The 15,988-nt window shown below is 40.5% G+C and overlaps 1 protein-coding gene across 1 annotated transcript; it reads right to left on the bottom strand.

Moving 5' to 3' along the window:
* Positions 1–9,303: 9,303 nt before the first annotated feature.
* On the bottom strand, positions 9,304–15,785 carry si:dkey-283b1.7 (von Willebrand factor C domain-containing protein 2-like). Its single transcript, XM_055153103.1, has 3 exons — positions 15,426–15,785; positions 14,657–14,786; positions 9,304–9,557 (listed from the first exon to the last, which is right to left on the bottom strand). The coding sequence occupies exons 1-3, from the start codon at positions 15,783–15,785 to the stop codon at positions 9,304–9,306; spliced, it is 744 nt and encodes a 247-aa protein (XP_055009078.1).
* Positions 15,786–15,988: the final 203 nt, after the last annotated feature.

Raw genomic sequence — 15,988 nt, 5'->3', positions numbered from 1 at the left:
TATTAGAGACAGAAGTCATTGTGCTACTACAGCGCCTTGGGCAATGATGATGGGTGGTATTAATGTTCTAAAATCTAAGAATGCTGTGACCTATGTTACTCAAGACATCAGAAAAATAAGTTATTTTGAAATGGCTCCACAAATGTTATTAATCTTGTCTGTAATGTTTTGGAGTTGAAAAATGGCGGCACTTTCTGAAAATATTGTGAAAAAATACTGAACTTTAGTAAATTTCTTCTGTCTAAATCTGTTTCCCAAACTTTTTTCTGGGACACATTTTAAAAGTCACAAACCTTCATAGCTCAAGTCAATATATTATTGGTAAATCACAAAATAAAGGTGGATTTGACCATTATTGAACATTAATGAGGATGTTTTCTTGTTGACTGAGTGATCCTGTCTCTGAATAATTCATATTACTCAAGTTTTAAACAATGAAAAACAGTGATTGAAGCAGCAATAAAAAGGATCCATAAGTCGCCTCTTTGGATATTAAATTTCTTTTTCTTCTCAAAATTCAATTGAACCAGCAATTCTGGAACAAAATAGTCAATAAAATAAATACAACACTCTTACCAACTTTCAGTGCAGATTGGCTTTGGACTTCCCTCGCTTCCCTGAAGTGCACTGACCTTTGATGATTAATCACCCTTCGTTTTGAACAACCAAGCAAACATTTCTCAACTTTAGCTGCAGGAAGACTTGTCCAGGGCAGCAGATACGATTCACTGACTCACTCTCTCATGCGTTAGAACTGTATATTGCAGACCTACATGCAGACTGTGACAAGGCGACCCTCAAATAAATTGTTGCAACCCAGTCTTTGGGAAACACTGGTCTAAAGCAGGAGTCTCCAACCTGTAACTCAGGAGCTACCAGTAGTTCTCCACCCTTTCTTGAGTCGCTCGGCAAGGGATTTTTTTGTACTGAATAACTCAAATTTGATTTATCCCCATTGTAAATGTGTTACTTTGAACTTTGTGCAGTAATAAATGGATAATGGTTTTATGTTTTATGGTCTGCTCACTGGTCTCTCCAAACGAGCTGTGAGACGCTGCAGAACATCCAGAACATCCAGAACATCCAGAACATCCAGAACGCTGCAGCTCGGGTCCTGACTCGAACTAGGAAGTAGGAGCACATAAGTCCTGTGCTCAGGTCTCTGCACTGGCTCCTGTGCCTCAGAGACTTTAAAACAGCTCTGCTTGTACAAGTGTCTCCATGGTCGAGCACCAAAGTCCATCTGTGACATGTTAGTGTCATATGAACCATCTCGCACTCTGAGGAGCTCAGGGACCGACCTCCTGCTGGTGCCCAGAGTCACGACTAAACAAGGGGAGTCAGAGTTTCAGGTTCATGCAGCTAAAACCTGGAACAGTCTGAACATGTGAGACAGACTCTTCTGTGACGCTGTTTAAATCCAGACTCAAAACATTTCTGTTTAACTGTGCAAATAACTGAAAGGTTTTCATTCCGCACTCTTCTCTCCAATTTATGTCTCTCTTTTTTAATGTTAATCTTCATGATTATTTATGTTTTGATTTGTTTTTATTATGATTTTAATGTATTTCTTATTCTGTAAAGCACTTTGAATTACTTTGTGTACGAATTGTGCTGTACAAATAAACTTGCCTTGCCTTGGCTTTTATTGGCATTTAACTGTACAACATCTAAGACTCGCCCTCTTATATCGACTCAATTTCTTGCGATCGCTAAAATGAGAAGCTCTCCAGCATTTTCATTTCGTAAAGGAGCTCACCGGACACAAAAGGTTGGAGTTCACTGGTCTAAAGGTGTCTGCACTATTCATTCTTTTGAGTTTCATTTAAGAAGGAAAAACAATAAAATGGGGAAACCGTCTGAAATAGTCACAATGACGTATTTTTTGATTTAGACATAAACTTTATTGATCCACAAGGGAAATTATTTGGACACAGAAGCTCACACATCACAATATAATAAAGAGTAATGGTAATAGTAAATTCTAAATAATAATACATTGTAAATAAGTAGCAAAAAAGATAGGAAGTCAAAATAAACTTTAAATTAAATATTAGAAATAGAGGTCGAAAACTAAAACGGAATAATGAAATAACAAACTGTTTTCCATTCTTAATTGAAACTCAAAAGAACGAATAGTACACGGACTTTGTGCCAGTTTTTTGTTTCATGTGGATAGGCCCCGTAATTAGAGAAATGAACCAACAAATCTGTAATCTGACACTTGAAAAGCAAATTCCTCCAGCTCAGTTTAGAGGGATTCTATGTTGTTGCTGTTCACCAACAAATCAAAACACAAAACCTTTATTGCTGTAGTTAATTATATTTATTAAAAATTGACAGTTTAAATACTTTTGGTCACAAACATCACAAAAAACGAAGCCAAAGAACCACAGATGACACCACACACGACACGGATAAGGCCAGAGCGCGGACGGCCCCCGGAGGTTCCACTGACCGGGGAAGTGGGCAGGTTTCCATGGTGACGTGTGCACGGGTGAGGCCGGTGCCAGCTGGCCCGCGCGCAGACCTGACATAACATTATATAACATTACATAAGAGGGTTCCAGTGGGCAGAGCAGCAGGGCACGGGAACAGGAACTAGGGCACCACCTGCACCACTTCACCTGCATCGTGAATCAGACCCGGAGAATCTACAGCCGGACACGGACACGGACGGCTGCAGTTACAGTGACACAGTTTTCAATTTTAATCAACTCAGTTACACATATTTAAAAGAAATGTATGTAATCTTTGCTCTGTTGTTAACGAAAAAGTATTACAATCTGAAACTGTGTCACCAGAGCTTTAACCTGCAGATAGAGACACATCCAGGTTTGTTTTATTCTCAGTACGTCGACAGGTCAAGTGCATTTCAGCGTTGAATCTGGCAACCCAAATGTGTTTTCTGATAATCATCTTGAGAACCTGAACACCAGATTATAACATAAACAACTAGGGCCCAACCGATATATCCGTTAGGCACTTTCAGACATATCGGCTATCGACCTAAATCTCGCCGATCGTCCACATGGGCAGGTTATACTTCATTATGAAGCTTAGACTCTCTATATTATGTCCATTTAATCCATTTCAAAGAGGGATAACTCTCCTAATATGTGACACCGCATCAGTATTTATCAGCAGAGTCATTTGTCTGTGTGTATGACGCCGCACTGCCCCTGAACGCACCACCAGAGTCACGTCATTCGCGTTTGTTTAAAAGATCCACATGCGCAACACTGAGGCGCTGCTTTAAACGCTCTTGTGTCTGATCCACAATACTGACTGAATGTAATTAAATTAAACTTAAATTTAACTTAACTTAGGCCAGCAACAAAATTGCTGCTTGTTTTTAATCAAACTTATCTGTGAAGGCTTGTGATCTGAGAGGAGCCTGTGTGAGCGCTGAGTGACGGAAATGTGTCAGTTTTGAAGCTACTTTTGGTTCTTTCTCATTGGTTAGCACTTAGCTGCTGTAGCTCCCACATAAACAGCCTGTTTTCTTACACTGGCCTAGTGTAAAGTGACTATAGTGTCTGTACATGTTACTGGACCTGCACTGATATGTAAATGAGCTGTGAACAGAGGTGTGAATGATCCGTATTTACGCATATAATTAATTACCAAGGCACACACTCATTTCCCACTAGAGGCTAATAGCTGTAGTTTACTAGAACAGGGGTGGGCAAACTACGGTCCGGGGCCCTTTAAACCTTTCAATCTGGCCCGCCAAACTGGAATAAATTATAATAATAAACCTTGTAGATGTTTTATTTTTCCTGCATTTCCGGCGTTTCCCAGTAGATGGCGCACTATATATACATTGAGGTGCGGCGTATTATGTTGGCCGCAATGCTTTATGGGAAAGTGTTCTGACAGGAGTTATTCGGACCATGAGTGAAGTAGTGGTGTTCAAGATATAAGTCTGCACTGCTTCCATTTAAGGTTTGTAAAAATTAGATATGGGAGACCTGTAGACTCATGTTGTGATTCTCAGTGCTCAGTATGTAAGGGTGTGAACATGAGTGACTGTATGACATGTACTGTGTTCTTGAGCTATTGTTCAGTTAGAGTTCAGAAGAACTAGCTGACAGTTCTCATTCACCTGAGATGTGCTGTGGAAAAGGTCTATACACTTTCACGTGTTCTGAATCTTCTGTGTTACAGTGTGTTTTTCGTGTCCTATGTCCTACATAAATATGAATGTAATGAAACCAAGCTCTTAAAGGTTGTATAGAGGATTTTCCAAGGAACGAGAAATCCAGCAACTGTTTGTCCTTTTCAAATGTTGCGCATGCGTGAAACCACCCCCCCTCCCCTACAGCTCCCTACGTAGAAATGCCTTCTCCCTCCTCCTCTTTACGCCAGAAACAGGTTTGTTTACAGCCGGTGCTGCACATGACTTGTAAACAACTAACTACAGTGTTGGTTAGGCAAGACGGAGAAGTGAGGAGCGGGGGGAGCGGGTGTGCAGACATTTCGTTCGCGGACGAGAAGTGAGGAGCAGGGAGAAGAGCGGAGCAGGGAGAGGAGAGGGGAGAGGGGAGAGGGAGCGGTGCGCGGAGATTCCGTGCCCGGAGAATTGAGGAGCAGGGGGAAGAGCGGAACGGGCAGCGGGGACAGGAGCAGGAAAGGGAGCAGAGAAGGTTGCGCGGAGATTCCGTGCGAATGAACTAGCTACAACACGCAGCAGCAAGCGGACTCTTTCTTTGCCTTGAAAATTACGTTTTCAGACATAGGATATCGCCTTCATGTCCTGAAAAACGTTTGTCTAGCTCTTGGAAATAAAGTACGTTTTCATAATAAGCAGAAGTTTCCTGTCCAGGAGTAATTTGTGGACCAGTGCGTCAGTCTTTAGACCCTGCGTCTGCTTCAGTTGCGCCATCGCTGGAATGAATCTCCAAGAATCACCTTAGTTTTGGCTTTGCTGCTTTTCCCCTTGTCTTCTTCTTTCAGCGACCTCAAAAACGGACTTTCTTTTGCGGCGAACTGCTCCTGGATTCTTGTCGCCATTGCAACAAACTTTGTGCGAACTGCGAGGAAGATATAGGTCAAAAAAAGCCGCTAAGAACTGTTGCGTTGGTGGAGTAAACAGCGTCTGTGCGTCTTGCGTCTGTGGACTGTGTGACAGTCGTACGTAAACCACGTACCGGCGGCGCGCAGGCAAGTCAGTTATGCTAGAAACGTAGGGAGATTGATTGACAGCCTGTCAGCTCACAGATAACGAGGCAGTGTCGTTATCTATTGGCAAATGTTTAGCCCCACCATGTCCAGAGTTGATGAATTTTTATTCTCTTTTTTTTGGTCATCATAATTACAAGGCTACTGCACCTCTATAATCTATCATTGACAATTTGAAACAAAAAAAAATCCTCCATACAACCTTTAATACGTCATGTCCTGGCTTCTGTCCGGCCCTTCAGTCAAATTTTAGGACCCTATGTGGCCCGCGAGCCGAAAAGTTTGCCCACCCCTGTTCTAGAATGTGATGCAAAAATACCATTAGGTCGACCTACTGTCTTTAAATATGACCGAAGAGGCAGAATAACAATAAACGACACCTTAACAAACCAAATTTAAAATCCAATAGAGCCAGACCGAAGTTTTATAATCAATAAAAGATTCACAGTGAATTTTTACATCGCAAAAAATATCGTCTTTTAACTCGGCGCGCTCTCCACCTCCAACTCCCATTTTTTCGGTATCATATCAGCCGCAAAGAAATCCATATCGGTCGGGCCCAATAAACAACATGTCCATGATGTTTTATACATAAGAATAAATCAGCAGTACAATAGTTATCAGTAAAAGCAATATTACCGTTAAATCTGGAGACACAGTTTGGTCATGTTTATGGAATTTGAAATTGAAATCTTACATCCAGTTCCTTTAAGTTTTTCGTCACATACTCAGGGGCGATCCTATCATGTTTTCTTTCATAAGACAACGAATGTATCTGCCTGTTGAGTGAACGGGAGATTATTCTGCAAAAATGTGACTCTTTAATTGTGTTGCCTTCAGTACTTGAGCAGTAATGAAGCCACACTGACAAAAACTTCAAGGTCTTGAGCTATGTTTAAATATGCATGGATTTTTGCGAAACTTTGCAAAGCCCCTTTTTTTAATTAAATGCCAAATATCTAGGGGGTCAGAGAGAGAAATGTTTAACTTTTATTGGATAAGGACCACCCTAATATTAAAACAAAACAATATAACACTAACTTAGACTAAGACATGCACATTTTACTGGATATTACAATCACATGTCATGGATAAATACACATAGGCTATACTCTACATAAGACTAAGGTGACCAGATTTCGGTTTGTGGTGGTTAGTAATAATAAAATTGTGAAACGAGTGCGTAATTAAAGAAAATTGTTACGCACTTGGCACTAACGTGAGTCAGTATAGTCACATTTTCTTTGTGTTTTGGTCGCTTTTAAGAAGCTTTTCTGTATTTTACCCAAACAAATGACAATGTATGTCTCTCTTTACTGTCGGCAGGGATCAGATTTGTCAAAAATAGGGACATTTCTTGTATAAAATTGGGACAAATCACAGGTTTTGGATAAATCTGCTGGGACAGGGGACACAGGGCTCAAAACTGGGACTGTTCCGGGTAAATAGGGACGTCTGGTCACGTATCAGCCTATGGAATTTAGGGTGACCAGATTTTCAAAATAAAAACTGGGACACCCTCGGTTTGGAGTGGTTGGTAATAATAAAATTGTTAAACGAGTGTGTAATTAATGAAAACTGTGAGTATAGTGTAAGTGAGTATAAAACTGAGTCAGTATAGTCACATTTTCTTTGTGTTTTGGTCGCTTTTAAGAAGCTTTTCCGTATTTTACCCAAACAAATGACAATGTATGCCTCTCTTTACTGTCGGCAGGGATCAGATTTGCCAAAAATAGGGAAATTTCTTGTATAAAACTGGGACAAATCAGTGGTTTTGGACAAATCTGCTCAAAACCGGGACTGTCCCAGGTAAACAGGGACGTCTGGTCACCTTAAAGAATACAATTATTTCACAGTTGTTTTGAGGAGAATGTGGATGCCGGACAAGTTACACCAAATAAACAGCATTTAACCAGGAAGAGCAACTTACAATACACAATATACAAAACATACAGTACACCATAGCATTTACAATTGTATGTTACATTACATTGTTTATGTAATTGACAATTACTATATAAACTTACCACAATAGTTATTCTTATTTTTTTTATCTACAGATTTAATTACACCACAATTACTACCATGTGATATTCAAAAATATATTTGGAATCTCAAAGTTGTTATGTTAAAAAATAATTTCAGATTGACGTAACTATTGAAAATGTTGAAACACTGCATGAGAGAGTAACCACGTGTAGACGAGAAAAACAAAAACTCAGTATAAAGTCAAAATACAACAGGATTCTGACAACTTTTACGAGGCTGTGCAGTGATGATGTTTTTGATGGGTCCAGCGGATTTCCAGCCTCTTGCACTAGTGTCAGTTTATAGTTTTAAAAGTTTTTCCCCGTTATATTTTTACTCCTAAAAGTAAAAATAAGTTAAAGCAGACGTACAGTGCTTGTGTGTGCTCTCTAGTTATATAAACTCTTGGATTATTATGTTATAATTTGGACGTTTTAAATCGCAATATTGATCTAAAACGACTTCATAAAGAAACAAGTGCGCTGACTTCTGCGTTAGAAAACTGTGGTGCCCAGTGGGAGCTGATGTTGCCGTAAATGTCATAACAACAAAGCACCATGAAGTTGTCGGCGCCTCCTGTGGACAGTTGCACATCACACTAGCAAGATGTGGATTTTTTTTCCAGTTGTATCAAAATGACCGCACGACACGGCTGAAACCTAAGAGCATCACCGATTGCCGTTGCACTTTTTTCATGGTTTGAGTGTTTCCTGTGACTTATACTCCACTGTGACTTCTATATATACATTTTTAAAGCCGCGAGAGGCTCTAGTCTTGTGTGTGAGTATCTGCTGCTCCTGTTCCTCCTGCACCACTGTCACTTTACTCTACTGCGCACGTCTCCTGCAGAAAGAGCCTCTGTCCTGTTTGTATCATGTCAGTCGATCCATTTACTTTACTTCTGTACCAATTTAAACAAACTTATAAAGACGACTGAGAAGACTGAGAAACTTGTGACACCGGGAGGATGCAACATGCAACTTTCCTGGAAGTCACTGGATGGACGGACAAAACCTGGACTTCAGTGAGACCGAAACCATCCTGTCGGGATTCAGAAAGACCAGAATAATTCTAACTGGAACTGATGCTGAGTCTGACGACAGCGACGCAGAAGAGGAAGCGGCGCTGTGTTTACCTCCGGAGGTCGCGGAGTTGTTCAGAAGTGACACTGAGGATGAAGAATTGAATGGATTTAGTGATTTGGAGTGAGATGGAGAGTTTGTTAAACTTGTTCTGTTCTGTTGTTTATGTTATAGTTTATCTGAAGAACTGTTCATATGTGACGTTAACAGTCTGTTGTTCTCTCTTCTATTGTTTTTACTAGAACTTGACTTTCACTTATATGTTTTTTTCTTCTTCATTATGCATTTTTTGGCTGGTGTATCTTATACTCCGGAGCGACTTATTGTCCAGAAAATACAGTAAGAAAATAAAACTGGAAAACGAAGTAAATACGTCACAGTGGGCGTGTACCGGTGGTGTTGAAAATGGTATATGATCGGCAAAATTACGTGAGAATTGTGTGGTTCTCTGACTGTTTTTTACTGATTTTATTTGCTATTTTTCTATTTACTAATTTGAGTATTTTTATGTTTTTTATTGATTTATTTTATGCTTTAATTTATTTAATGTGTTAATTTATACTGTGTCTACTCTATGCAGCAGTTCAGAGACTTTGTGTTGTCAAAATGTGCTACACAAATAAAGTTGGATTGTATTGGATTTCGAAAATTAGATTACTCAAACATGCACGAATCACTTTGTGCGAGGGGAAATGGTGAGAGGAAGTAACAATAATGTGATTAAACACTCTGAAAAGTGAATTGTGCAGAATAGGGCTGATTCCCAATTTCTTTCCCCGTATATTTGAGCAAAATGTGTCATGCTCCAGTACAAGAATATTGTATAAGCAGCTCTTGTGGTCAAAATAAGTCCTTTGTTTACTGTCTGCACTGAATTACAAAATGTTTTATAGTCCGGGAAGTGAATGAAGTCTCTCAGAGTTGTGAAAAGTGCTTAAAAACTCATTGCAGTGAATAATTTGGATGTTCCTCTGGTTGGTTCTTCGGTGTAAAATCCAGCCCTGGTTCTTTAGGGAATCATCTCCAGCCTGGGCCCGTACCTCCTCCCCTCTCCTGAGTCCTGGTCTCTGGGCGGGTCCGGGGTCTCGGGGCTCGGGGTGCTCTGGGTGCTCTGGGTGCTCTCGTTGTTTTGCTCCTCACAGGTGGCGTGGGGGTGGGTGTGCCAGGTGCCCTCCCGGTACGTGCAGTAGCAGACCGTGCGCTCGTCCACGCTCACCCGCTCTCCGGCCGGGATGATCCTGTTCCCCACGAAGCAGTTAGGTCCTGGAACCAGAGGGAGAGGAGAGTTATTGATCATGCTGGGGGTGTTCTGCATGTTTGTTTATGGTGGAATATTCAGCAGCTACTATAATGACACAATACACACAAAATGTTAGTTTGAAAACTCAAGAAAAACAAAAAAAACTACGATCTAAACAGCACATTTTCAGGAACCTGTGATCACTACGAGCGTTCATGGCTGTGTCTAGAGTTTGATTTTCAACAAAATGGTGAGTGACTAACTGAAAAACTAATATTATTTGAGAGGGACTTGTTTAACAGTAACACAATCCCTCCTAGTTTGTAATCAGTTCTTTCCTTTCAGATTATATTGACCGGCAACGTGAGTGAGACCAGCCACAGCGACAAAATAATGAGTAGTCCTTTTCACGTAGGGAAGGAACTATTTGAGGGCGTATTGATACAGCTGTGATAAGGTCACATACACGTCTTGTGTTGGACGGGCTGTTGGAGAGGTTTTTCACAGATTATAAAACGGTTTCTTGAGGAGCTGTCCCTCTCCCATCACCTTTAAAGTCACATTTCAGAACAGGGGCGTCCAAACCTTTCACAGATGCACATAGAAAAATATTATTCAAAGCAGAAAAGCCGAGGCCCACAGAGCAGAAGTCAGGGCAGTGGGTCATTCATATGGTGATTTTTACAGAGTTCTGACAGGAGCCACTGTAGCTCTAATGAGGCTCAAAGTCATTGTACATCTGTATCACTAAACATGCAAAAGTTAGTGAGGTTACAGTTTTTTTTTACACATTTAGTGTAAAAATACATTGTTTGGGCCAATTTACCAGGAGACTTGAGGGCAAATAAAAAGTGTTCTGAGGAGCGCATTTGGCCCTGGGCCACTGCCACTTACAACAACTAGTACTACAGTTACATTACTTCAAAAATAATAGCACTCCAGTAAAAGTAAAAGGTAATGGTTCCAAACACTTCACTATAATTTGATAAATTTACAAGCGGTCAGAATGAGATTCCTCCGCAGGGTGTCTGGGCGCTCCCTTAGAGACAGGGTGAGGAGCTCAGTGACACGGGAGGAGCTCAGAGTAGAGCCGCTGCTCCTCCACGTCAAGAGGAGCAGCTGAGGCCCGGGCATCTGATGCCTCTTGGGCGCCTCCTTCAGGATGCATGTTCCAGGCATGTCCCACTGAAGGGAGGCCACAGGGAAAAACCCAGGACACACTGGAGGGACTGTGTCTCTCGGCTGGCCTGGGAAAACCTCGGGGACCCGGATAAGAGGATAAGAAAATGGATGGATTATTCATTGTTTTCTGCCTGAAATAAAAATCTATTTCTCTATTACACTGTAAACAATTCAGGACAATAGAGTAAAACTATTGTGTCTCAGAGCTACCCCAAAACTTTTCTATGTCAAAGGAGAATGTTCCAACATGTAGTTTTAGCTCTTTGTTTCTATGGCGACATGCAGGTGATGTGTCCGTCACCAGGAAATTTACACAGTGTTGCTTTAAATTTGCACTATGTAATTTTCCCAGTGGAGGGTCCAGCACCTGCTTCTGTCTTTTCATGTGATTCTGAACTGAAAAACCTGTAGCTGAATAAACAGAAGATAGAGAAGTTTAATGCCATAAGGCGGAACATTCTGTGGAGCAAAGCAATAACATCTCCATGGAGACAGGCAAATGGTGGATCTTCCAACGGAATGAATGATCTGACATTGTAAGAAGACAACCTTTCCCCTCATGACTTAAGTCTGATCCTCACAGACGGCAGCTCGAGGGACGGGGAGGACGCTGCGTTGCCAGATCTGTGTGTGATTAAGCAGCAGAGCTTTAAACTGAGTGATGTAACAGACCCCACCTCCATCTGCTCCTGTCAGCTGTGTATTAAAACCATGTTCTATTCCTGGGTCATTTATTAAGCTTAAAACAACAAGAACAACATCAGACAAGAACAAATGACATAACTCTGTGACATAAGAACATCAGCTCCTCAGCGGCAGAGGGAGGGCATCTGAGAGAAACCACGCTCCTGTCCGGCTGATGGTGCAGGTCCACACCATCTACAGCCAACACTGAGTCCATCCTGAGTCCATCCTGAGTCCATCCTGAGTCCATCCAGAGTCCAGAGTCCATCCTGAGTCCATCCTCACCTCCTCCAGCCTCTGACCTCTGAACTCTGACCACGGATCAGTTTAATAGTGTTCTAGTCAAGACCGCACTAATCGAGACCAAGACCTGTCCAAGATCACAAGGTCCCTAGACCAGGACAAGACCAAGACAGAGACTTTTAAAGGCCGAGACTGAGACAAGACCAAGACTTTTAAGAGCCAAGCCCAAAACAAAACCAAGACCACAGCCCATCGAGATCAAATCGAGACCATCTTTGTCATTTTTGACATTTGTATTTTACTGCACATATATTTTGGCACAAACACATCAATGTTTTTTATAAATCTGTCTCCATTTTATCACTCGTCGAGTGTCAGACCTCGAGACTGAGACAAGACCAAGTCCAAGAGCCTTGAGAACTGAGACAAGACTGACTCCAAACACGGTCCAGTCATTTTAAACAAACTTGTCACTTTAAAACACCTGTCACTTTAAAACACCTGTCACTTTAAAACACCTGTCAGTTTAGAACACCTGTCAGTTTAGAAACACCTGTCAGTTTAAAACACCTGTCAGTTTAGAACACCTGTCAGTTTAGAAACACCTGTCAGTTTAGAAACACCTGTCAGTTTAGAAACACCTGTCAGTTTAGAACACCTGTCAGTTTAGAACACCTGTCAGTTTAGAAACACCTGTCAGTTTTAGAAACCCTGTCAGTTTAGAAAACACCTGTCAGTCAGTTTTAGAACACCTGTCAGTTTAGAAACACCTGTCAGTTTAGAACACCTGTCAGTTTAGAAACACCTGTCATTTTAGAACACCTGTCAGAACACTTTTAGAAACACCTGTCATTTTAGAAACACCTGTCAGTTTAGAAACACCTGTCATTTTAGAACACCTGTCAGTTTAGAAACACCTGTCAGTTTAGAAACACCTGTCAGTTTAGAAACACCTGTCAGTTTTAGAACACCTGTCAGTTTAGAACACCTGTCATTTTAGAACACCTGTCAGTTTAGAAACACCTGTCAGTTTAGAACACCTGTCAGTTTAGAAACACCTGTCAGTTTAGAACACCTGTCAGTTTAGAAACACCTGTCATTTTAGAACACCTGTCAGTTTAAAACACCTGTCATTTTAGAACACCTGTCAGTTTAGAAACACCTGTCAGTTTAGAAACACCTGTCACTGTAAACGACACTTGTTATTTTAGAAACACCTGTCACTCTATAACATGACAGTGGACAGTAATGGTGTACTGCAGTAAAACATGTACAATAGTAAAGTGTACTGCAGTAAAACATGTAAAACATGTACAATAGTAAAAGTGTACTATAGTAAAAGTACCAGTGTTGCAGATGGGGCAGTTATCATGTAGTGTACTAATAGTAAATAATGTGCTATAGTAAAAGTGTACTATAGTAAAAGTGTACTGTAGTAAAAGTGTACTGTAGAAAAAGTGTACTATAGTAAAAGTGTACTGTAGTAAAAGTGTACTGTAAAAAGTGTACTGTAAAAGTGTACTGTATAGTAAAAAAGTGTACTGTATAGTAAAAGTGTACTGTATAGTGTAAAAAGTGTACTATAGTAAAAGTGTACTGTAGTAAAACTATAGTAAAAGTGTACTGTAGTAAAAGTGTACTATAGTAAAAGTGTACTAAAAAGTGTACTATAGTAAAAGTGTACTAAAAAGTGTACTATAGTAAAAGTGTACTGTAGTACTATAGTAAAAGTGTACTATAGTAAAAGTAAAAAGTGTACTATAGTAAAAAGTGTACAGTAAAAGTGTACTGTAGTAAAAGTGTACTGTAGTAAAAGTGTACTGTAGTAAAAGTGTACTGTAGTAAAAGTGTACTATAGAAAAAGTGTACTAGTAGTAAAAGTGTACTATAGTAAAAGTGTACTGTAGTAAAAGTGTACTATAGTAAAAGTGTACTGTAGTAAAAGTGTACTATAGTAAAAGTGTACTATAGTAAAAGTGTACTATAGTAAAAGTGTACTATAGTAAAAGTGTACTATAGTAAAAAGTGTACTGTAGTAAAAAGTGTACTATAGTAAAAGTGTACTGTAGTAAAAGTGTACTGTAGTAAAAAAGTGTACTATAGTAAAAGTGTACTGTATAGTAAAGTAGTGTACTGTATCTAGTAAAAGTGTACTATAGTAAAGTGTACTGTACTGTAGTAAAAGTGTACTATAGTAAAAGTGTACTGTATAAAAGTGTACTGTAAAAAGTGTACTATAGTAAAAGTGTACTGTAGTAAAGTGTACTGTAACTATAGTAAAACTGTAGTAAAAAGTGTACTAGTAAAAGTAAAAGTGTACTATAGTAAAAGTGTACTAGTAAAAGTGTACTGTAGTAAAAGTGTACTGTAAAAGTGTAAAAGTGTACTATAGTAAAAGTGTACTAGTAGTAAGTAAAAGTGTGTACTATAGTAAAAGTGTACTGTACTATGTAGTAAAGTAAAAGTGTACTGTAGTAAAAGTGTACTATAGTAAAAGTGTACTGTAGTGAAAGTGTACTGTAGTAAAAGTGTACTATAGTAAAAGTGTACTGTAGTAAAAGTGTACTATAGTAAAAGTGTACTGTAGTAAAAGTGTACTGTAGTAAAAGTGTACTATAGTAAAAAGTGTAAAAAAGTGTACTGTAGTTGTACTATAGTAAAAGTGTACTGTAGTAAAAGTGTACTGTAGTAAAAGTGTACTATAGTAAAAGTGTACTATAGTAAAAGTGTACTATAGTAAAAGTGTACTGTAGTAAAAGTGTACTATAGTAAAAGTGTAAAAGTGTACTATAGTAAAAGTGTACTGTAGTAAAAGTACTGTAGTATGGTGTACTATAGTAAAAGTGTACTATAGTCTGTAGTACTATAGTAAAAGTACTGTACTATAGTAAAAGTGTACTATAGTAAAAGTACTGTATAAAAGTACCGGTGTTGCAGATGGGGCAGTTATCATGTCATGTACTATAGTAAATACTGTACTATAGTAAAAGTGTACTGTAGTAAATAAAAGTACCGGTGTTGCAGATGGGGCAGCAGTGGTTGGGCTCGTACGTGGGGTTGACACAGTGGGGGGCGGGGCAGTCGGAGATGGTGCAGTAAACGTCTCTGTTCGACCCACAGCGACAACGTTCACACCGGGACACCTGCACACACACAACACACACTAACACACAACACACAATAACACACAACACACAATAACACACAACACACAATAACACACAACACACAATAACACACAACACACAATAACACACAACACATAACACACAACACATTAAACAAAACACAACAACATGTGTGACTTATACACTACTGCAAGGCTAACCACTCTGCCACACTGTGAGACTGTGGACATGTGCTACTTTTAAAACTTTTTAAAACAAGGACATGCATGACGTAACTATGGAACAAGAGGCACTGTGTAAGTTTTCTGCTTGTATCTATGGAGATGGAGTGGAGGGTTTGTCTGGAAAGTCCCACAGTGCGGCATTAAACATACTGTATTTATACATGTAGACAAGCCAAGAGGCCAACTTACTCATCAGATCTATGGAGAGGCAACAATGATCACAGGTATTATACAGATGTTTATTTTCAAGCAGTAAAAACACTTGTGGCTAATTGAATAAAAGTCAAATAAGACAAAAGACAAGTTTAAAGACAGAGAAAAGTTACGTAGTATAAACTTTGAATCGTGTCCCGAGGCCCGTGTTACTTATGTGAAAATAAAAAAGTATGCCCCTGTCTCCCCTCTGCTTTGGATGTGCAGTAAAACTCACCCAGAACTCCTCGAGCAGCCTGTACGTCTTGCCTCGGTACACGCACACGCGCGCCATGGCCTCGCACACGGGACAGCAGCCCTTGTACCGGATGCGCGTGCACCGGGGATGGACGCGCGGACACTTGGGCCGCACGCACACAGGGCCGTCCGCCGTGCACGTGCAGGGGCACGCGGACGGGCTCGGGTAGTACACCTCTCCGATGGCGTACACGAACCCGTGGTCGTCCAGGCACCACTTCCCGCGGTAATCTCCAAACTCGTAATCTTCCGTTTTGGACGAAAACTCCGCGAGAAGAAACCACGGACACGCGGCCAGCAGCACGAGACCGGGCAAGAGACGGAGAAGTCCCCGGGGCATGGTCCACTCCACACGGGATACGGCTCAAGTTTACAGCAACATCCGAGCGCGTCTGGCTCCGAGCGCGCGCGCCTCCACCGACAGGGGGCGTGACCGAGCGGACGCGCCGCTCCACAGCTCCACGGTCTTCAACATAAACACTGATCAGAGTTTCATTCACATAATAGATGCACAGAGGTTTTAGTCTGTGACACCTAAATTTA

Source organism: Boleophthalmus pectinirostris, unplaced genomic scaffold (genome assembly GCF_026225935.1).
Source record: "Boleophthalmus pectinirostris isolate CB_2022bp ecotype Guang Dong unplaced genomic scaffold, ASM2622593v1 HiC_scaffold_17, whole genome shotgun sequence".
NCBI lineage: Eukaryota > Metazoa > Chordata > Actinopteri > Gobiiformes > Gobiidae > Boleophthalmus > Boleophthalmus pectinirostris.
Note: the sequence above shows the minus strand (reverse complement) of the source record. Positions and strands in the feature narration are given on the sequence as shown.